General features: G+C 39.3%; 1 protein-coding gene across 1 annotated transcript in view; it reads right to left on the bottom strand.

Moving 5' to 3' along the window:
- The window catches only part of Kcnh8 (potassium voltage-gated channel subfamily H member 8), a 383,313-nt gene that overhangs the window by 71,735 nt on the left and 286,813 nt on the right, over positions 1 to 24,765 (bottom strand). Inside the window, exons 8-10 of the mRNA XM_052745629.1 lie at positions 19,100 to 19,297; positions 9,296 to 9,495; positions 1,435 to 1,684 (exon numbers count right to left, since the gene is read on the bottom strand). Of these exons, the coding sequence (XP_052601589.1) occupies positions 1,435 to 1,684; positions 9,296 to 9,495; positions 19,100 to 19,297 (648 nt within the window). The remainder of the gene's footprint in view (positions 1 to 1,434; positions 1,685 to 9,295; positions 9,496 to 19,099; positions 19,298 to 24,765) is intronic.

Here is a 24,765-nt window from a genome sequence, read left to right as displayed (position 1 = left end):
TTCTGGAGCTTAAAAGTCCAAGGTGAAGGCTTTGGAAGGTTCAGTGTATAATAAAGGCCAACTTTCTCTTTCTTACGTACTGACTTATTGTGATATCGAGGCAGAAAAAGCCAAGTGCTTCTCTGAGGCTTCCACTTTGGAAGGAACTAATCATGTTCTAGGTTCCCACGTCCTAATTCCATCTTGCCAAGGACTGGGTTTCAGGAGATGAATTTGGAAAACACTTTCAGATCTGACAAGATTTAAGGACTTGATAATGGACCTAAAGCACTGGTTTATATTTTGGACTCAAGAATTATCACTTCTCTCTTCTAAAATATAATCTGTGTGGAAGCTCACCACCTCAGTAGCAGACTGACAGAGCTGACATAAAATGATATGTATTCTTTAGATAAAGAAGGGGCAGTGGCCTACCATACAGAATCAGAACATGCATCTATATCTGTGTCTACATTCTGTGAAGGTTTAAATGTCTCCTGTGCCAAAGTACTTTGTAAGACATTGTTCACAAATCAGTTTCTTAGAAAATTAGAACAAAAAGTGCTGTGTTAACCATTTACTGACATGATTTTAGACATTGATGTATTACATCACAGTTTAAAAGGTACCTGGGATTCATCTGATGCTCAACCTCCCCACATCCCTGGGCAAATTTTCCATCTTGTCCTTCTCTTGAATTTAAACCCAATAAGGGTAAAACTTCTAGCAATTTCTATAATCCACATTCTTAGTGCTCAGACCACTGTCCAGTTCACTGCCATCCTCAGTAAGGGTTGGCTGAATAAACAAATGAGAGTGAATTCAAAAAGAAACTCACAAAGTTGAGAGATGATTTTTTTCCAGATTAGCTCACATAGCATTTTCTGCCAGCTGCCTTTTATATTTCAATGAAAAACAATTATGTCTAGTATTTGAAGTCAACATCATGGCACAGAGTTTTCACAGTTATGAGTTTTCTTTGAGGAACTAATAGGAGCTTGTGCCACCCTAGCAGTATTAGGTTAATGGCAGTGATGAAATTTGTTCTCAAAGTTAAATCATTTTTTTGGGCTATTTTGGGCACAGATAAAAATTCTAATGTTCTTGGGACTGGCTCTCCACAAAATACAGAAATTCTCCACACAAAATGAGCTGCTATTTCATAGGAGGCTGTATGCATCATGATTAGAAATCAGAAAGACTTTACTACATATGGAATCTGGGTGCAGTTAACTAAGGGGACATTTACTCACTTGTTAAATGAAGATGAAATTTATACTGCCTGAACTTGGTTTATATAAAAATCGTGATATGGTGTATATATAACACTTAAGTCAATTGAACACAATAAGGAGTCCATACATGTGTCTGTAATTTGCCAACTCCTACTAGTATCGCCTCTTCCCTACTTTGTATTCCTCATTTTATTTCAGAGAGTTTTCAGCCCAAACCTACCTAGAATAGCCAATACCATGCTGTCTTTAAGAACCTCCATGGAGCCTGAGCACACAAAGTAGATGGCCTGGAGAGCATCTCCCTGGCGCAGCAGATACTCTCCTGGAGCACAGAATGATGTTTTGATGTGGAGAGACAGAGATCTAAGGCAGCCCCGGCTGGCACATTCAAACAGGGACAGCTGTAAGATCTCCTTGTTTAGATGCATTGTGATGTCAGAGCGCAGCTCATCTGGAAAGTCTTTCAAAAGCTGTTGGGGAGAGGAAGGGAGAAAGAAGTAAGTTGGGGCTAGTCAATGACTTTGCAAGACACCAATGGCACTCTTCGTACTTGGGTCAACTGCACTATGTAAGAGGAGGTTGATGTATTCTTTGAGATTCCTCTGTACAATCTCCAGGGCTATATAGTGACAATGACCTTAATTATGTATCATTGAATAATAAATAATAAATCTGATAATAATATTATAAATAATAATAAAAATAAAAAATTGTTATTATTGATAATAAACCTGGAGAAATTTTTAAAAATTCTAAAGTATCCTGGTAGGAAGGCTTGTGACACTTCTGTCAAGAGTCCTATTGCAGACAGATACAGGGACTTGGACCCACTGTCCTTTCTCAATGTGTCATCATCATATACAGAGATCAAATCTTAAAATACTTGTTACTAAGTTTCAAATATGAGAGAAAATGTGGTATTTGCCTTTCAGTGTTTAGTTTACGTCATTAAATATATTAATCTCTAGTTCTATCCATTTGTGCCCTGAAAATGACGTAACTTTTTTTCATGGCTGACTAAAATTCCATTGTATGTGTATGTGTGTGTATGGGAGTAGCTATGAAAGTAGAAAGGGGACCATCATAGAGGAAGAGGGGATCTTAAGGGAGGACTAGGAGGGGGAAAGAGAGGATCGTGAACTACATGTGGCATGGAAGCAGAGGGTTTAGTGGGGCCCAAAAAGGAACCATCAGGAAGGGACTCCCGCCCATCTTGCTCCGGACTTCCCTTTTACAACACTGGTGAGTGCCCGTCCTTGCCCCAGACCCCATCCCTGGGCACCAGCCACTCCAGGGAAGACTTGCCCAACTCGGCCCCAGGTTCTGGCCACCGGGCAGGTTCCCTGCTAGCCCCACCGGGAAGGATCCCCTTCTCCAAGACCCCTGGCAGACCCTGCAGTCTCCACGCCCTGCCCCCACGCCCATCCGCCTGAGCCCCAAGCCTCTTCCTGAGACTTAGAGGCCGGCCCCCAGCTCCCATCTTGCTCCGGACTTCCCTTTTGGAACACTGACTTCCCTTTTGGAACACTGGTCTGTCTGAACCAAGTGTGCGGATAAGGCCAAGAACGAACCACAAGGAGATGGGCAGACGTCAAGGCAGAAACATATGCAACAAAATGAATAGCAATACAGCATCACCAGGCCCTAGCCCTCCTCCAACACCTAGACCTGAACATCAGAAATTGGAAGAAGCAGAAGAAAACAGCCTTATGAATGACATCATGAAGAAGCTAGAGGCTTGTGTAGAGGAAAAGACAAAAAAATGGGAAGAACGCTGTAAACAACTAGAGGAAAGGGCAAACAAATTAGAAGAAATCAATAAAGTCCTGGAAGAAAACAATAAAATACTGAGAGAAAATCAAGAAAAATCAATGAAACAAATGAAGGAAACAGTCCAAGACCTGAAAAGGGAAATAGAAAAAATGAAGAAGACACAAACAGAGGGAATGCTGGAAATAGAAAATCTGAGAAAACGATTGGGAACTTCAGATGCAAGTATAATCAACAGAATGCAAGAGATGGAAGAGAGGATCTCTAGCGTTGAAGATACAGTAGAAGAAATACATTCATCAGTCAAAGAAAACACTAAAGCCAACAAAGTCATGAACCAAAATGTCCAAGAAATTTGGGACACCATGAAAAGACCAAACCTAAGAATAATAGGGGTTGAAGAAGGAGAAGAATACCAACTCAAGGGCACAGAAAATATATTCAACAAGATCATAGAAGAAAACTTTCCCAACTTAAAGAAGGAAATGCCTATGAAGATACAAGAAGCTTATAGAACACCAAACAGACTAGACCCCCCAAAAAAGTCCCCTTGCCACATAATAGTTAAACAACTAAACGTACAGAATAAAGAAAGAATATTAAGAGCAGCAAAGGAAAAAGGCCAAGTGACATATAAAGGCAAATCCATCAGAATAACACCCGATTTCTCAATGGAGACTTTGAAAGCCAGAAGAACCTGGACAGATGTAATGCAGACACTAAGAGACCATGGATGTCAACCTAGACTAATATACCCAGCAAAACTTTCAATCACCATAGATGGAGTGAACAAGACATTCCATGACAAAGCCAGATTTAAACAATACTTATCCACAAACCCAGCCCTACAGAAAGCACTAGAAGGAAAATTCCAACCTAAGGAAGTCAGATACACCCTCGAAAACACAGGCAACAGATAAAGCCACAGCAGTAAACCCCAACGTATAGAAGTAAACACACATCACCACCAAAAAATAACAGGGATGAACAATCACTGGTCATTAATTTCCCTCAATATCAATGGACTTAATTCACCTATAAAAAGACACAGGCTTACAGAATGGATACGAAAGCAAGACCCATCTTTCTGCAGCATACAAGAAACACATCTCAAATTCAAAGATAGACACTACCTAAAAATAAAAGGCTGGGAAAAGACTTTCCAATCAAACGGTCTTAAGAAACAAGCGGGTGTAGTCATCCTGATATCCAGCAAAATAGACTTCAAACTAAAATCAATCAAAAGAGATCAAGCAGGGCATTACATACTCATCACAGGAAAGATCCACCAAGATGAAGTCTCAATTCTGAATATTTATGCCCCAAACACAAGGGCACCCACATATGTAAAAGAAACATTACTAAAGCTTAAATCACATATAAAACCCCACACATTAATAGTGGGAGACCTCAACACCCCACTTTCACCACTGGACAGATCTCCCAAATTGAAACTTAACAGAGAAATAAAGGACTTAACTGATGTCATGACTCAAATGGACTTAATCGATATCTACAGAACATTCCATCCTAACAAAAAAGAATATACCTTCTTCTCAGCACCCCATGGAACCTTCTCTAAAATTGACCACATACTTGGCCACAAAACAAATCTAAACAGATACAAAACAATTGGAATAACCTCCTGTGTTCTATCAAACCACCATGGTCTAAAGTTGGATTTCAACAACAACAAAAACTACAGAAAACCTGCAATCTCATGGAAACTGAATAATACCCAACTGAATCACCAATGGGTTAAGGAAGAAATAAAGAAAGAAATTAAAGACTTCCTAGAGATCAATGAAAATGAAGACACCACATATCCAAATTTATGGGACACTATGAAAGCAGTACTAAGAGGGAAATTCATAGCACTAAATGCCCACATAAATAAGTTGGAGAAATCTCACACTAGAGACTTAACAGCATACCTGAAAGCTCTAGAACAAGAAGAAGCACAGTCTCCCAGGAAAAATAGACGCCAGGAAATTATCAAAGTGAGAGCTGAAATCAATAAAATAGAAACAAAGAGAACAATACAAAAAATCAATGAAACAAAGAGTTGGTTCTTTGAGAAAATCAACAAGATAGACAAGCCCTTAGCCAAACTAACCAAAAGACAGAGAGAGAGCATCCAAATCAACAAAATCAGAAATGAAAAGGGGGACATAACAACAGACATTGAGGAAATCCAGAGAATCATCAGGTCATACTTCAAAAACCTCTATTCGACAAAACTGGAAAACCTAAAAGAAATGGATAATTTTCTGGATAGGTACCACATACCTAAGTTAAATCAAGACCAGATAAACTATTTAAATAGTCCAATAACCCCTAACGAAATAGAAACAGTCATTAAAAGTCTCCCAACCAAAAAAAGCCCAGGACCAGATGGTTTCAGCGCAGAATTCTACCAGATCTTCAAAGAAGAGTTAATACCAATACTCTCTAAATTGTTCCACACAATAGAAACAGAAGGAACATTACCAAACTCCTTCTACGAGGCTACAATTACCCTAATTCCTAAACCAAACAAGGATACAACAAAGAAAGAGAACTACAGACCGATCTCCCTCATGAACATTGATGCAAAAATACTCAATAAAATACTGGCAAACAGACTCCAAGAACACATCAAAACAATTATCCACCATGATCAAGTAGGATTCATTCCAGGGATGCAAGGGTGGTTCAACATATGAAAGTCCGTCAATGTAATACACCATATAAACAAACTCAAAGAAAAAAACCATATGATCATCTCACTGGATGCAGAAAAGGCATTTGACAAAATCCAACACCCCTTCATGATAAAGGTCTTGGAGAGATCAGGAATACAGGGAACATACCTAAACATAATAAAGGCAATTTACAGCAAGCCAACAGCCAACATCAAATTAAATGGAGAGAAACTCAAAGCAATTCCACTAAAATCAGGAACGAGGCAAGGCTGTCCACTCTCCCCATACTTATTCAATATAGTACTTGAAGTTCTAGCCAGAGCAATAAGACAACATAAGGAGATTAAGGGGATACAAATTGGAAAGGAAGAAGTCAAGCTTTCCCTATTTGCAGATGACATGATAGTATACTTGAGCGACCCCAAAGATTCCACCAAGGAACTGATACAGCTTATAAACACCTTCAGCAACATAGCAGGATACAAGATCAACTCAAAAAAATCAGTAGCCCTCCTATATACAATGGACAAAGAAGCGGAGAAGGAAATCAGAGATACATCACCCTTTACTATAGCCACAAATGACATAAAATACCTTGGGGTAACACTAACCAAGCAAGTGAAGGACCTATATGACAAGAACTTTAAGTCCCTGAAAAAAGAAATTGAAGAAGATGTCAGAAAATGGAAAGATCTCCCATGCTCATGGATAGCCAGGACTAACATAGTAAAAATGGCAATCTTACCAAAAGCAATCTACAGATTCAATGCAATCCCCATCAAAATACCAACACAATTCTTCACAGACCTGGAAAAAATAATACTCAACTTCATATGGAAAAACAAAAAACCCAGGATAGCCAAAGGAATCCTGTACAATAACACAACTTCTGGAGGCATCACGATCCCTGACTTCAAGCTCTACTATAGAGCTACAGTAATAAAAACAGCTTGGTACTGGCATAAAAACCGACATGTGGACCAATGGAATCGAATTGAAGACCCTGACATTAATCCGCACACCTATGAACATATAATTTTTGACAAAGAAGCCAAAAGTGCACAATGGAAAAAAGAAAGCATCTTCAACAAATGGTGCTGGCAAAACTGGATATCAACATGTAGAAGGCTGCAAATAGATCCATATCTATCACCGTGCACAAAACTTAAGTCCAAGTGGATCAAGGACCTCAACATAAATCCAGCTACTCTGAACCTGCTAAAAGAGAAAGTAGGAAGTAGTCTTGAACGCATTGGCATAGGAGACTACTTCCTAAATAGAACACCAGTAGCACAGACTCTGAGAGAAACAATCAATCAATGGAACCTCTTGAAACTGAGAAGCTTTTGTAGAGCAAAGGATACGGTCAACAAGGCAAAGCGACAGCCTACAGAATGGGAAAAGATCTTCACCAACCCCACATCTGACAGAGGACTGATATCCAGAATATATAAGGAATTCAAGAAATTAGACATCAAAATGCCCAACAGTCCAATTAAGAAATGGGCTATAGAACTAAACAGAGAATTCTCAACAGGAAACTCAAATGGCCGAAAGACATTTAAGGAACTGCTCAACATCCCTAATCATCAGGGAAATGCAAATCAAAACAACTCTGAGATACCACCTTACGCCTGTCAGAATGGCTAAGATCAAAAACACTGAAGACATCTTATGCTGGAGAGGATGTGGAGCTAGGGGAACTCTCCTCCACTGCTGGTGGGAATGCAAGCTTGTACAACTACTTTGGAAATCAATATGGCGCTTTCTTAGAAAATTGGGAATCAATCTCCCCCAAGATCCAGCTATACCACTCTTGGGCATATACCCAAGAAATGCTCAACCACACCATAAGAGCACTTGTTCAGTTATGTTCATATCAGCATTGTTTGTAATAGCCAGAACATGGAAACAACCTAGATGCCCTTCAACTGAAGAATGGATAAACAAAATGTGGTACATATACACAATGGAATACTACTCAGCAGAGAAAAACAATGGCATCATGAGGTTTGCAGACAAATGGATGGATCTAGAAAAAATCATCCTGAGTGAGGTAACCCAGACTCAGAAAGACAAACATGGTATGTACTCACTCATAGCAGGATACTAGACATGAAACAAGGATGACTTGTCTGCTACTCACATCACCAGGGAGGCTACCTGGAAAACAGGACCCCAAGAAAGACACAGGGATCACCCAATGACAGAGAAATGGAATGAGATCTACATGAACAGCCTGGACATGAGTGGGGGTAATGAAAGGCGAGGGTTGAGGGAAAGAGAGCTTGGGGGAGCGGGAGATCCCAGCTGGATCAACAACAGAGAGGGAGAACAAGGAATAGGAGACCATGGTAAATGAAGACCACATGAGAATAGGAAGAAGCAAAGTGCTAGAGAGGCCCACAGAAATCCACAAAGATACCCACACAACAGACTGCTGGCAGTGGTCGAGAGACAGCCCGAACTGACCTACTCTGGTGATGGGATGGCCAAACACCCTAATTGTTGTGCTAGAAACCTCATCCAACTACTGAGGGATCTGGATGCAGAGATTCATGACTAGGCCCCGGGTGGATCTCTGGGAGTCCAATTAGCGAGAATGAGGAGGGTTTATATGAGCGAGAATTGTTGAGACCAAGGTTGGATAAAGCACAGGGACAAATAGCCAAATGAATGGAAACACATGAACTATGAACCAATGGCTGAGGGGTCCCCACTGGATCAGGCCCTCTGAATGGGTGAGACAGTTGATTGGCTTGATCTGTTTGGGAGGCATCCAGGCAGTGGGACCAGATCTTGTGCTCATTGCATGAGTTGGCTGTTTGAAACCTGGGGCCTATGCAGGATTGTTTGGCTTGGCCTGGGAGGAGGGGACTAGACCTACCTGGACTGAGTCTACTAGGTTGACCTCAGACTGTGGGGAAGGCTTTGCCCTGGAGGAGATGGGAATGGGGGGGGGGTTGGGGGGGAAGGTGAGGGGGACGGGAGGGGGGAGAACAAGGGAATCCGTGGCTGATATGTAGAACTGAATTGTATTGCTAAATAAATTAAAAAAAAAAAAGGAAGGGACTCCCATCCCTTTTCCTTGAGGGGTTGGGAAATCAGTAAATAAAAATATAGCACGTATAAAGCTGGATTATTTTATAAATTAACTAAAAGAATAGTTGTTTACTTGGTTATTGGGTTGGTTGATGTGTTGGTGAACTAGTTGTTGTTTGGGGCTGTTTCTTGAATTCTACAGATAACCATATTTGCCTATAACTTGTTTCTTTTTTTAACTTTATGGATCATGGTAGCAAGTTTACATTGAGTAATCACCCAACATTATGACATTAAACTGTCTTAAGGATGAATACTTTCAAAAAACACAATGAGAAAGAAAATAAATCCATTTGATTGAATAAACTAATAAAATGTTATGAAACTGTCATCACAGAGTGGCATTGTAAAAACATCAGTCCTAATGCATAAAGGATGGTAGGATATAGGTCCATGGTGGCAAAGACAAAGAGATAAAAAGGCTGGTAAATTGTCCTTCTCTTATGCCTACATTAGAACACCTTCCCTTTACTTGACAATGTGTGATTTCTGCCTGAAAATGTCAAAATAAGAAAGGCACATTACCTCATTTGAATCTATTCCATTGTTGACTGACCAGGTTGTCTGAAAGTACTCAAGCATCCTCTGCTTGAGCTGCTGAGGCAGGTGATGCACACGGATGAAATCCTTTAGGTCCTTGGTTCTAGTGTGATACAGACTCCACCTGGAGTACATTCTCTGTATGATGGCAGTCACATTTCCAAACACCAAGGCATGCATCAGAGCTAGAGAGCACAACAGAACACAGGATAGTAAGACAAAGGCCCCTTGTACATATAAGTCTAGTTTACAAATGGGTTAGAGTAAAGCATGCTTATGTGACCATACTGATATGATTGCTTTGCTAGGAAGATATGGGCACAGCCACTTTGTCGTAAGATCACTCAATCCCCAAGCAGTCATTTTCCCTTCCCATGGCTTGATCCAAGTAAAAATAGCTTTAAAAAAAATATATGAAGTAGACCCTTTGACACACATGCAGTCTCTTAGCTGTCATGTGGATCTGAAAACTTTTACTTTGAATTCTATCAGTGTAAGTATTATTTCAGTAGTTACACATAGTCTAATAGCTATGATACAATTCTATCAATACTTTCAGAGGATAAGCTACAAACTTACAGTTAATTATTGTGTTTCACAAACAGATCTGCTTAAAAGACAAGTCTACTATAAGAACTGGGTAGCAATTTTTGGAATTTTAGTCTCACAGGCCAAAATCATCACTTTAAAGTCTTGGGACATAGTTCAGTGGCATAGCACTCACTTAACTCATGTATGGCCAGGGTTTGAATTTATGAACCACAAAAATAAGTAAGTAAATAAAAGTAGTAACAGACTATTAAAATTGGTGTATTTACATTACTGTTAATATTAAGACAGTTGTTATAAATGTAAGGATTCCCTGATAAGTGGGAAACTGAGGTGATTATGAGTTCAATTCTCATCCTCACTTCAGCTTTGCAAGTACTTTAGTCTTAAGGGAGAAAGCTCAAAATCTGAGACCATGAAAGATACAAAATAGTGTACTCAAGCACAGACGCTTGATGTAGGGTGCTGTCACTGTCCTGGTAACCAGCCCACCTACGTACACAGGGATCCTTGTTTCAGTGAGGCTGGTCACTCAGCTGGCACTTGTTTTGCTTTCGTTTATCCTGCTACGGTAAAATACCCTGTCCAACAGCAATGAATGGGAGAAAGGAATTCACCTCAGCTTACAATTACAAACTGCAGTCCATCATTGTGGGGAGATCAAGGCAGGAACTTCAAAGAGCTTGTTACATCACATCCACAGTCAAAGCAGAGAGTAACGAATGCATACATGATTGCTTGTATGCTTGATTTCAGCACTCATAGGGAATTCAGTTCCTCTTGCCTAGGGAGTGGTACTATTCACAGTGGGCTGGGTCTTCCCACATTGACTAACAAATCCTCCTAACATGTGTTCACAATCCAACCAGATCTAGACAATTCCTCTCTGAGACTCTTCTCCCAGGGGATTCTGGCAAATAAGCCAATCTGTGTCTAAAACTACTACTAGAATTTGGCAAGATACATGTGTTTGTTCACCAGAACTATGGGGTGAATGGGAAGGGATGGAGAGGGTTCTTTCTTGTAGAGAGAATCACAGTTAGAGGACTGAGTTTGCCTTCCAGGAGTTTTTCTGTTTTTGGAAGTAGCTGGCAACAAGGCAGAAAAGACACTGTAGGATTTTGCATCTCATAGTGATAGGCAGAATAGAATGAGAATGGTCTGTGTAGATACCAGTAGATGACTCAAGAAGGCTCAGCTTTACCTAGGGCTACAAAAAGAGAAGACAGAAGAGAGCCTGAGTTCTTATACTCACAGGCAGATCAATTCACAGTGACATTAGATTTGATCCCTGGTCCCTAGCCTGGAATAGAACACAGATGAGGTAAGAAGCACAGGTTCTGTAAAATCTTCTGTTTCAGTCATTTTTGCCTTAAAAGGGGACTACAAAAATAATAGCACATCTGTGAGGGCCTATCAAATGGTCCTGGTACATTATGGTCAGTATGAAAGGAACGGCAGTAGAAGTTTCCTGGCACCAAACTGTGTGCTCTGTAAACATGTAAAGACATGAACAAACCTATCCTCCTGAATATTTTAGGACAGCCCCAGTTCATTATTCCCTCATAGTCACCAGAAATTGCCAAACGCCGATGTATAAATTCCATTCTAATCTAACATTTGGACTAAAATTCTGCAGCAAGTTAGATATCATATTTTTTATAGAATAATGGTTACCATGCCTATAAAGTCACATTTTAATGACAAAATCTTAGCCTTTTGCAAAAGTTACTTGAATAGAGTTAAATTTGGAACTTCTATCCAGGAGGCAATGTAATACAGCCGAGAGAACAGAGGTTGTGCAATCAACAAAGCTAGATCTGAACCCACCTTTCCTCTTCCTAATTGTGTATTCACCAAGTTAAATCTCTTTTTAAAATGATAAAAAATTAGAGTAGGGCTATTCTTGAGATGGCTATTGTTTGCCATGGAAGCCTTTCATCCCATGTTTGATACAGAAACCCTCATAAACTGTAGGGAGAGAACCAGTTGCACAAATTTGTCTCCTGATCTTCACACACATGCTGCAATATAAGCATACACACATATGCAGACACACTAATAAGTAAACATTAAAAAAATAAAAATGTCTCCATTAAAAAAATCTGATGTGGCCCCATTTCCCTTGTACATTAAGTAGACAGGCTATTATCTTAAGTATAGGGCTATTCTGAGCTATAAACCGCGGAGTACCCCAGTCTGTGTAGAAGTATCTAATACATGTATGAAGCAGGAGTTGTTCATGCTGCCTTTTCCTTGAAAGTGCAAAATATTAAAAATGTCAGTGCACTCGAGGAGTAAGATTTGGGGAAAGGATTTAAGATTTTGCTGGGAACTCTTCAAGAGTTACATCACTCTTGGTAGAAATCATTTCTTGATGAAAGAATTCAAGAAGTATTTAACTAGTGTCTATTGCATGCAGGCACACATAAGAATACAAAAGCAGAATGCTTCCCAAATGTCCAAAAGCATCTAAAGGAAAACGAATGGTCCTTAACAACTTTCTGGTGTGTGGCTTTATGGATGCTAAGCAACAGCTCAGCAGCTTAAATATTTTACTTGGAAAAAAAGATATTTATTTGCAAAAAAAATTCACTGAAGAAAAGAACTGATTATGCTCCAAGTCAAAGAAATTAGACACAGATCCAGGCTCTGCTAATGAGCTTATGGGCAAGGCTTGAACGCTCTGCTATCTTTAACTGTGTGTAGTAGTCTTCTTCCAGAGAATAAATCAAGTGCAGAGAATAAGCCTATTTCATTTATTTTAACACTGCTCTTCTTAATTATCTGTATGATTTTAACTTTGCTTTGCTTAATTATAATGTGTAAAGTGCTTAACTCAGAGAAGTAATACGTTTAGACCATTTAACATCCTAATTGTACACTATCAATGAAATAAATTACTAGATTAATTGTAGCATTCATAAATGTTGTTGGAAGGATATCATCCGTCTGAGTCACCACAATTTCAAAGTCTTATTTTTGCATAGGAACACTTCTAAATTAAGAATTCAAAATATAAAACCCCAGCTCTCATAATTTTTTTCTCCCTATGTTATTATGGCCTTTTGGGCCACTGATGCTCACTCTGTCATTCTGTCTTGGCAGAAAGTGTGTGTGTAAGTGTCAGGCAAAATCTTTCCATCTGCTGTGAAAGTTTGACTCAAAAACGTCTGTATCCAGGTCAGTTTGGAAATTATCAATCACTTTCCCCTCTCTCAGAAAACTTGATATATATATAATTCTTGAGTGCTACACCTGCTGAGTATGTTGGAGGCTCTTTTCCTTTGTGTGGGAGTTTTGCATGAAATGCATTTTGTAAAATTGTATCTTAGTATCAGGTCTTTGAAAGAACCTTCCCAACTGTGGTTTCAGGAAAAGGTAAATAGGTCTCAGAGGAAACAAAAAACACTACAGTCTGGCACTGACTTTTGCCTTTTCTTTCTTCTCCTTCTCTTCCACTATTCTCGTTCCTTCCTTGAACTTGGGCACCAATGTTTTCCCATGCACAATATTATTGCTGATGATTTTAACAGCTATTTTGCTGTGATTGCATAGTCTGTACAGGGGCTCCTTTCTCTTTATAGGAAAGGAGTCCAGAGCTCAACTTTCAGATGACCTTGTTGTTTCCTGTCTTTTTTCCCTCCTTCTCATTGACCTGGAATTTTCCATTCTCAACTAACTGTCCTGGGTTAATGCTGAGTTGTGGATGCCAGAAAACAGAGGAAACAAAATGAGAATGATTTCTTGAAAGTTGAATTGAAATGTTTCAAAGACATCTTAAGAATGGCATGAACTTAAGGAATTACATTTAAGTTCAATAAAATCATGACAGGGAGTGTTGAGTTGCCAGATCAAAAAGAAGTGTGAAAATAATGCTCCATTGGAACTAGACATGTCTCAATTGTGAGCCATCTTCACAGGATGCTTTATCCAGCCATCAAGACTGAACTGATTGGCCCATCAACTCAAGCAAACTTATCAGTTAACTCCAGTCAGTTAGTACTAAGTTTTAAAGAAAGATTTTCAAAGATACGAAAAAATCATCTGTTTAATGTCAACAAATATAAGGAGCTTTATTAATTATTTCAGAAAAAAGATACATAACAACTACATTTTAGTCATGCATTATGCATAGTTCTCAATTTTTGTGTACTACCAGTTTTTCTAAATGTGTATTACATAACAGGTCTCTGATCTGATTGAACACCTATATCTGTCAATAAGCTGTGACCTTGAAGGGCAGCATTTGTCCACAGACATCTCTGTTTCCAACCATCTAGCCCACTTGGCATCATTACCACGTAGCATAAACTTTTATTGAACTAAATGAATCAGTTGCAACTCTGTAGTGTCATCTATAGTTTTATAACTGTAAACAAGAAGCTAAGAATTTTATGATAACTGGTTCAGAAAATTCATGTCCACTTCCCTTGAAAATGGCAGCCTTTTGAAATCTTAGGTCCTTGTGGTTATCATCCACATGTTAGACAAAATGACTTTCTTCAATCATTTGGATCATCTCTGTTAATATAAACTAAAAACAACCTCATATGAAAAATAAGAATTTGGCTCTGTTCCCAAGCTCTCATTCTCACTTGATAGCTACATTATTTTTAGCTTGCCTGCCCTAAGTTTACAAGGTAAAACTAAAGTAACACACACACACACACACATACACACACACACACACACACACACACACACACACACACACACACACACTTCTACTAGCTATATACATGGAAGGGGCATCATTGGGTCACAGAGTACAGGTGTATTCATATTTGATGGATGTTGATAACATGATTGCTGACTGGATAGAAATGCCTACTAACAGCACAGAAAGGCCGAAGCATGGATTCTCTCTCAAAGCACAGAGGGCTCCAGAATTTTCAAGCATGCAGTTCTTGTGAGTGCAACATGTGTCTGCTTCTGGTTTACATCTCCATGAATGACACTGGGCAGTGTTTTTACAAGCCTGTTGTTAACGCAAATGTTAAAAGTCTTTCCTTGAAACAGTTTTTCAAATGTGTTTTAATTTTCCCATATGGATTAGTATACTTTTAAGAAAATATATCAGAAAGCAGCCTTTTGCATGGTAAGTATGTGCAAATACCTAAACTCTTGTAGTTTACTCTTCAAGCTCTTAGTGATATATTCTGATAAGAAGAGATGCTGCAGTTCAATTTATAATTCTTTGTAAAGACAATGAGGCATCTATGTCATATTTTAGAAACACTTGGAAAATTCGAGTTCATGAGAATACGCTCTCATGCTGTCTTAGTATTCTTTCAAGTTTATCTCACAATCCCATTTGTAATTAATTTTCATATTGTTTAGTAGGGGTCCAAGTTACCTTTAACAAGTAGCTATGACATTGGACACAGCAACACTTACTTTAAAAAACATTTTTATTACTTCATTTATCTGTCTGTTTGCCTATCTATCTATCTATCTATCTATCTATCTATCTATCTATCTATCTATCAATCTATTTGTGTGTGTGTATGTAAGTATTTGTATGTATATTTGGGTGTGGATATGAGTGTGAATGTACCATAGTGCATGAGTGAATGTCAGAGAACATTTTGTGGGAGTCAGTTTTCTCCATCCACCATGTGGGTTTCAAGGATTGAATCCAAGTTTTCAGCCTTGGCAGCAAGCACCTTTGTCTGGTTTCCAATAACACTCATTGACCATCAATCTTCCTTGAACTATAGTCTAGAGTCAGTCATGTCATATCTGAAGTGATCATATAGATGTGAACCTTATTCTCAACTCCCTTCAATATCATCAGCTCACTGGTGAGCTTTTCACCCCGCATCATATTTTCTTAATGATTGTAACTTCCCAATATGCATTGTTACTTGGAATGCAGATCTTCTGATTGTGTCCATTCATGTTTTGTTTTGTTTTGGCTCCTTTCAGCTCTGATTCCCATTGCTTTTAAAAAACAGCTATCAGTTTGCAGACATACGTGCACATAGATACATGGCTGCTTAGACTTTTGTTATAGAGATCACATGGGAATTTTAAGGTAACTGGGTAAAACTGGTATCATTACAACATTAAACTCATCACTTTGTATACCCTCCAACAATCTCAAACCATTTGTAAAATTTCTCACTACTGCTTTGTAGTTTTCTGTGTACTTCTGCAGAATTCTAGTTAAAGAACTTCCTCCATAGTTACAGTTTCTGTATTGTTTTTAATCTATATTGTGATTAAATGTTACTAGTAGATATGCATACAATTGATTTTTTTTTTTTTTGGTTTTTCAAGACAGAGTTTTCTCTGTGTAGTTTTGGTGCCTTTACAATGAACTTACAAACTATTTGAACCTTTTGAATTACTTATATACTGAATGTTTTCAAGGTTCTTGTACGTTTTCCTATGTATGAAATTTTAAATAATTTTGCTTAATTTCTTTACTGTGCACTTTAGAATATTTTCCTATATATTGCTTATGTTTACATTCTATAATTATAGATACTTATAGAATATATATGTGATATCAACATGGGAATTTTTTTTATTTATTTATGTTTATTTTATATGCATGAATGTTTTGCTCTTGTGCATGTCTGTGGCACCATATGCATGCTTGGTGCCCACAGAGGTCAGAAGATGTCATTGGATCCCTTGGAAATGGAGTTATAGATAGTTGTGAACCATGTGCTTGGTGGGAATCAAACACAGGTCCTTTCACTTTAAATTTTTAAGTTTTACCTTTTTTTCTTTTTAAAAAATCATTTGTGTGTATTTATAAAACTTAAGTAAGTAAAATTAATTCATATAATATGATACAGTGGATGCTTTACCAAAAAACTGTCAGGTCTTAGTGAGTCTTGGCATCCATACTTAGTCTTTTGTGACTTTTAATCTAACTTAGGATTAATGTTATCTGTTTCTTAGTGCTATGAGAATTACATGAATAAAGTGTACTATATTGTGAATTTTTTATAATTAGTTCACAATGATGTGCAAGTAATTTGTTAATTAGGAGATATTAAAATTTGGGCTTCATTTCTTTTAGCCTAGGGTAGTTTCAAAATAATAGAAAGTTATTCCCACAAACACAAATGGAAAAACCTCAAGAAATTCAACCCACTTAGGTCATTTAGCATGAGAGCAATCTACATTTCCACCTGCTGTTAGGCCACCTCAAGTTCCAACGCCACTTACACACTGCTTTTGCAACAGGAAATTTGATGAAAATCAATTTAAGAAAAAATTAACAAAGTGACATTATCAAATTATATTCCGTATATTTTGGGGTTGTGACCAGTATAGTTCCCGTGTTCAGTGAGAAGTGGGGAATAGATTATACATTTACAATTTCTGGTCAAGGATCATTCACTAAGGTAGGTTTGTCAAAACAGTATGTCCAGTTGTTTAACAGATTTCTCAAATGGACAGATTAGTAAGCTTTAGCATTGAGCATTTCATAACATTTCCAACAGGGGAAGAAACATGGGCAACCTTCTTTTTTTTTTCCTTTTTGGTTTTTTGAGACAGGGTTTCTCTGTGTAGCTTTGCACCTTTCCTGGAACTCACTCTGTAGCCTAGGCTGACCTGGATCTCACCAAGATCCACCTGCCTCTGCCTCCCGAGTGCTGGGATTAAAGACATTAAAGACTGCTGCCCAGCTGTACAACTTTCAATAAGTATAGACTCTGTGTACTTGCAAAGTGCTTCCCATTTTGTTAGGCAGGAAAAAAAAATGGGCCATTGAGGAAAGTGGAATTATGTGAATCCTAACACTGGATGTGAATCAGCCACCATGGGTTCTGGTGAGTTGTAGCTCTTTAGAGATGAGAATTCTTGTTCTCTGCTCTCTAGGCTATAAGCATTTGGCATCAACCAGGAGCCTTTTAAAATCGCTACAGTCCCAGCATGCTGCTTCAGCATTCTTTCCAAGGAGGACTGCAGATGTTGGCCCTCCTTGCTGACTGCTTCTCAGCTTCCTCACTGATTTGGCACTAAGGATCCCCTGCTTGGTGCTGTTCAAACCCTTCATAAATTCCAGCTTCCCCCTGTAAGCCAAGTCATAAGTTCACCAAGTAAGCCTTGTGTTAAGATGCTGATTTCACTGTGGGGATGAAGGCCTCTGTAAGTGCTGCATACATACTTTCTACATCCTATCTCCCGTGACACTAACTGATACACTTTATACTGATATTTGGGATTGAGGGCAGTAAGTGAATATAGTAAGATAGGCTTTGGGGAAACGCTAACAAAGCCTGGTCTAAGAATGCTTACTTCACCCAGATGGATGTGTTAAAGCTTTAGATGAGTCATTTGATAGGTCAGCAACAGTAGTATCAATCATGGGTCAATTCAGGAGTTTCAGAAAAGAGAAATTACGCTAAATATTTCAGTGGGACATGGTTTTGCTTGTGGCAGAGGGCTGAAGGAGCAAAGATGAAGTGTGGAGGTCACTGGACATATTTAAGGGAGGTGCTGGAGCTGGACGAAGTAGGTGAAGAGGCATAGGCAGATTAACTGTGACTTGAGGTGTGGTGGCAGCCCCAGAATACAGAGATCTCTGGGGAGTGTCTGGAGACTGTAAACTGAAAGCTACTGCACCCCAGAAGCAGGCAAAGCCTTGCCCATCTTCCTGCCTATCAGTCTCTCATTGGTTCCCCCTACCAGTAGAAATGAAGTTGGCTGCCAAAGTAGAAAGGTTTGTGGAGTCACACCACAGATTTTCATAGCAGAGTATCAAAGGGAGTTTAGGGCTTATGAAAAATGGCGCAATAACATGTTGGTTGTAATAATGCTGACCCCACAGACATGCCTCAATAATTACCCCAGTATTGCACCAAAGCACTCAGAACAAGAGATGGGACATTTAAAATGACGAAAATATGCAAATTACTTGCTCCTTGGAGTTTTTTTGAACAACAATATATTAAGCATCCAAAGTTTACCACACTAGTATGAGTAAAAATTGGTAACACTAACTTTGGTGGGAGTTTCTAGTATATGCGTCCAATTCGGACTCAGAGAATTCCCATGAGATAAATGATATGTGGACTCATCAACACCACCATGGTCTCTGCTAACTTACGTGTGTACATTAAAGTGCCTGTCACTTACTTCCTATGTAGTGCTTCTGGTTAAGTTCTAGTCCAGTATGGAGCAACGTATTGTGATTGTGTTTCAGACCCAAGCAAAGCATTAGGGCATCTGGAGACTCAGTTCCTTTTCTTGCTCCAGAACAAGGTTCCTCACCTCCAATCAGCATTGTACAGATGGAGAAGATCTTCTCTGCATCCGTGTTAGCAGACACATTCCCAAATCCAACGCTGGTGAGGCTGCTGAGAGTGAAGTACAGGGCAGCAATGTAGGCACTTCGGATGGATGGGCCCCCCATCGTGTTGTTGCCATAGTATGGAGATTCCAGTCTCTTTCCCAGCTCGTGAAGCCAGCCTGCAATGGAGGAAAAGGGATAGGTTTAGGATGGAAAACTAAGTCCCAGTTTAGCTCATGTGGATATCTACATATGAACAATTGATGGTGTGATTGATTAAGGGGAAAAAGAGTTAAGAGGAAATTAAAGGCACATTATATATTGTTGCTATAAAATCAGAAATATCATTTTTATTCATTGCAATACAAAATACAATAATTTGATGATCAAAGTGGTTAGTGGCTGCAGAGGATGAAATAGAGAGCTTAGCAACTGTGAGTGGCACACATGTCTATGAAACTCACCTGCTGTTTTGAAGGAGCATAAGGGCAGGATGGTGTTCTGTTTTACTTTGTTTGTCTGTTTGATGCTGAAATAGAAAGAGCCTTGCCTACCTAGAGAGTCACTCCACCGCTTAAGCTACACCCCATTCCTGAATACATACTTTAAACCCTACATGATAAACAACTTCACACAAAGGGCCTTTACTCCAGTTGGGTAAAACCCTCTCCGTTTTTTAAATTCAGTGATACTTGGTTACCTTCTAAGCCCCATCTGTTTACCTTAGGCCTCCTTGTTTTACTCAGCAGATCTCTCCAAAACTTCACTCTTTGTTAGGGTCTAGAGAGCAGGGAATCTGGAAGTATTAAGTGGTACTAAAACAATGGTTTTAGGATACAGTGTAACATTATCAAGGGAGATGTTTTAAATATGTCTAGTTATTATAACTCAATTATATTGTCAAGGAATTATAAAAATTTATTAACAAAACTGAGAGAATAGTATGTATAATGCTTGTATCATCTCAATGGAAACACAACACAAGACCACTTTAAAATATTTTATTGACCTAGGCAACTACCCAGGGCTAGTGAAGTTATAGATCTGAAGTTATGGATCTTGGAGGAGAACCTATAACCACCACTTTACTAATCCAGCATAACCCCAACTGCATTCTAAGTATTTGTCCTTATACCTACAGCAAGTGTAGTCCTCGTCCCTCCTCAAGGAAACTTCATTTTGCAACAGATGTAGAGCATTACAGAAAACCGAAACCAATTAATATGCAGTTATGGAGCCTCGTCCCAATGAATACATTTACAATACAATGCCTGTATGTAAGTCTCAGGGATCATTGCAGAAAAGAGGGCAGAAAAATTGTAAGATCCAGAGGATGGGAGAGTTTGATGTGAGACTGCCAAAGTACGAGCAGGACAAGGACAACAATAGGTATAACCCAAGTGGATGAGGGAAGCCCATGAGTTCTCAGGCTTACACAAAGAACTCTATAACCCAAGCGGATGAGGGAAGCCCATGAGTTCTCAGGCCTACACAAAGAACTCTATAACCCAAGCGGGTGAGGGAAGCCCACGAGGCCTCAGTCCTACACAAAGAACTCTATAACCCAAGCGGATGAGGGATGGCCACGAGGCCTCAGTCCTACACAAAGAACTCTATAACCCAAGCGGATGAGGGAAGCCCACGAGGCCTCAGGCCTACACAAAGAACTCTATAACCCAAGCGGGTGAGGGAAGCCCACGAGTTCTCAGTCCTACACAAAGAACTCTATAACCAAAGTGGATGAGTGAAGCCCAGAAGGCCTCAGTCCTACACAAAGGAAAATGAGCAACTAAGCAATGCTGAGTAGGAGAACTAGGCTTCCTTCCCCAAGGAAAATCACACCAAAGGGTATCCAACACTAAAGGGTCAGCCCTGAAAACACATGCATATAAGTAATGTGATACAGACCGAGCAGGTTGTATTTATGTATCTAAGAATGTAGATGCATGTAACAGCAGTTAAAGAAAAGAAGGGCCAAGAATCTGAAACAGATTGAGGAGGAGTATATGGGAGGATTTTGAGGGAGGAAAGGTAAGGGGAAAATTGTTTAATTATAATCTCAAAAAATGAAAAATAATACAAAAACAGAAAATGTCTTTTAAAATCACAATTCTTATCATCACAATTAAGTAAATTAAACAATTCAGGAAGCATAAAATATTTTTTTAAAACATTTGTCATTTAAGATTTTCTATTTTATAATTCTCTCTGTGATAAGCATGCAGGCTTCATATGACTTTAGGATACTATTCACAAACAATATGCACTTCATTTAATGGCTGCCAGGAAAAGATGGAATTTCTGTTAAGCTTTTTAAAAGTAGTTATAAGTTATAGTTTGTATAACTGGGTTGGGTAATTAAAGCTCAAATTGGGAGGGGCTGAGGATTCCTTGACAGCCAGGAAGAAGCTTGGTGAGAGTATCATTGCTGGTGTCCTTGTCATCAGAGAAGTTTTTCTTAGCCTGCAGCTTGTATCAGAAAGGTCTAGGAAGGGCCTAGCAATGACTTGCTGGCAGTCCCCCTCCTATCCTAGCTCTGAATTTCCTGTTCAGCAGGTGGAGGAGGGCTGAGGAACTGCCTTTGTAAAGGTCCCAGCTGTTTCTGGACTACACTTCCAATGAGGGCTCTTAAGACCTACTACTGCGGGGAAAGCTTCACAGAGCTACATAGGCCACCCAAGTTCTACCTGCATTAACTGAATCAGAACAGCTGCAGGAGGGTTTTAAATGTTCCTAGTGGGATCTAATGTGAGAACTGGGCTTGGAGACACCACATTTTAAACCTTAGCAAGGCCCTGACAATAGCAAGATTTAATGAAGTTCAGTTTATAGAGTGACTCATTAATAAATGAATAGCCAGTTATCATTTTTATGCTAATAAGAAACCAAGGACAACATTGCTGTGGACATAACAATGCATGGACATTTGGGCATCTGTGTTATGTTTCTACATGAAGAGCAATGAAAGTATTTTTTTTAATGAAAGAAAAGCAATAGGATGTAAGTATGACATTGCTAAGATATGGCCACTCACTCTGTCTAGAAAAACTTCACGGAAGGAATGTTCCTAGATTGAAACACAGACCTAAAGCTGGACTCTGATATTTATATGATGTGGAAACAGCTAATCTCTTTAATTTTTCTGTTGGGCCCTGACCCCCGTTCCTTGGGTAGCTGTTGCCTTGCTGACCTTGATCAGATGTCCTCCCTATGCTGATTCCCTGTCGGTTTCCTTCCTCCTAAACAGCTTACTGAGGTTCCTTGTTTGTGTATCCTACATATTGCTGTAAATAGCTAGGATGCAAGAATGTAAAACATCTGTAGCGAATTTCTGCCCTCTTGGGTTCTCCCACTGTGCTGTAAGCCTGTATTTAAGGCCTCCTCCCTCCTTCAATAAACAGCATTCTACTGAGACAAATGACCCGTGGTCTTGTCTCTGTTTTAATCCTCAGTCCCTCGCTCAGACATGGTGAATGGGTAGTAGCGCAGGCACTACATTTCTCATTTTAAACATTGGTCTAATCTGTGGGATTACAGTGACATTAAATAAGATGTCACATGTCACATAACAACCGCTTTACTTCTCATTTTTCCCTATTTCTTTTCTTCAGGCAGGAAGAAAAAACAGAGGGAATTATAGGAATAAAACTTACAGGAACCCCCTCACCTGGGATTCTTGTTTGAAGCCTTCTGTCTGCAGAGGAGCAAGAACTTCAAAATATTTACAACTGCTCAAGACCTTTCATCCTTCTCAGTTGTTGAACTTGCAATTTTCTTCTCTGTCTCTGTCTCTTTCTGTGAGACAGAGTCTCAAACCCACCGAGTTCCACTTGCCTCTGCCTCCTGAGTGCTGAGGTTAAAGGTGTGCATCACAGACAAACCACATTTACAGGGAAATGTGCTCCGACCCCTTGTGCAACTCCAGTGGCTTCTGGTTTTATTTTATCAGACTATAATTCCATCCAAGGCCTTTGCAGAATCATGCTATGATTTAGCTTCTCAAAAGAGAAAAGGAAAATTAAAATTTCCTACAAGTTTTGAAATTTAAGAGCCACTAAATGGTATGCATGGCTAATACAACACAAATAACTGAGACTTGCCCTTGAGAAGTCCATCCTACACTTGGGTATACTTTACTTTTCATGAGTCTCTTAGAGAAACCCTTGCCTGTGCTCAAAGTGTTCTTTCATTCTTCGATATCCTCTTTTTATCTCAGTCCTCATCTTTAGGCCTATATTAACATTATCTTTAACAAAATATGCAACTTCTCTTTGAAGAGGCTAGGCCTGGAATTCTTTCCTGAGTCAAATCAGAAAATCCCACTTTGACCAAAGCCTGTAAGAGATTAGACCCTGACTGCTGAGGGGGTAGGTGTCTCTGTCATCGCCACTGACACTGTTACCTAAACTGAGACACAAAAGGTGCAGAAATTCAGAAAAGTAAGAGACAAATATAAGACTAGCAATAAACTAGAATGAAAAAAAGAAGAAGTGGTAAAATTTACTGGTAAAATCCGGGAGAACAGATGGTGTAGTTTATCATTTCCTAAATACAGGACTTGGGGAAAGAGAAAACCCAAGGAACAACAGTTCTTAATATTTGGAGAGTTATGCATCCATTTATATATCTAAAGGAGGCACAGGACCTTTTCATCAGAACTGTGTGCAAGTGGAGACATGCATACAACTTTTGCACATCCTTCTGTAGCTTATGGCTTCTTACACATTTTCATACATGTTCCATCCAAGAGCCCAGATTAAAAAATCTGCTCTAGAATTTTAAGTGGAGGAATTGGGGAAGAGCTGATAAAAAATGATTTGGTAAAATTTGGTTAACTACCTTGTGAAACAAGGCTTAGAAATAAAGACAATTTATTAAACAGTAAGAGATAACACAAATGCAAAAAACCAAATGTGTATTTATGCCCCACCCTCAGCTTAGGAGCTATTGGCAGTTGATGACTGCTAGGGGAGGGAGAGTCATTGTTCTTCAGGGGTGTGACCCATGAGAGTGCTCATGCTCTAGTAAACAACCATATAACCATATGTGTATGAGTAGTGCTAATTGGGTTCAGTGAGTTACAAAGAAGAAGAGGAAGATGAGGAGAAAGTTGGGAGGGAGATGTGGTGTTGGTAGGTTGTAGGAGAGTTTGTTTGGAACGGTGACTAGGAGGTGGATCTGATCAGAATACATAGTATACAAAAAATATTTTTTAAAAAGAAATGGAAGTGCGTGTGTAGAAAGAAGGCATTATACAACAATGAGGCTGCTCTCTCAAGAGTGCTCAGAGTGAAACAAACATTTCAACAGGGACAGTAGATCCTGGTGTGCTCTAGCAAGAGACAGGGCACAGCAGTGAAGTAGGAGGAGGGTCTGCATCTGCATGCATCACTTTCAGGATGGGGTCCTCTGCAGAATTTGGCTCTCTGAGGATAGCCGTGGGAGGCTGAGTAGCCGGGACCAGGCTCTCCCTCAGGACTCCTCCAAGCTGTGCTCCAAGGGAGCATCACTTCATCTTTGCTTGACAGAGAATTGATTGGAGAAGTGAGTCCTTTTGTTGCTCTTTGGTTTTCCTTGCTAACCACAGGAAGGTGGAAAGCTGTCCCTGCCCAGAGAGTAAATATTGCTCGACCTACTTTTTGGTTTT

Source organism: Peromyscus californicus, unplaced genomic scaffold (assembly GCF_007827085.1).
Source record: "Peromyscus californicus insignis strain IS unplaced genomic scaffold, ASM782708v3 Scaffold_19__1_contigs__length_69161282, whole genome shotgun sequence".
Classification (NCBI taxonomy): Eukaryota; Metazoa; Chordata; class Mammalia; order Rodentia; family Cricetidae; genus Peromyscus; species Peromyscus californicus.
The sequence above is the reverse complement of the archived record's forward strand: the minus strand, read 5'-3'. Positions and strand labels throughout refer to the sequence as shown.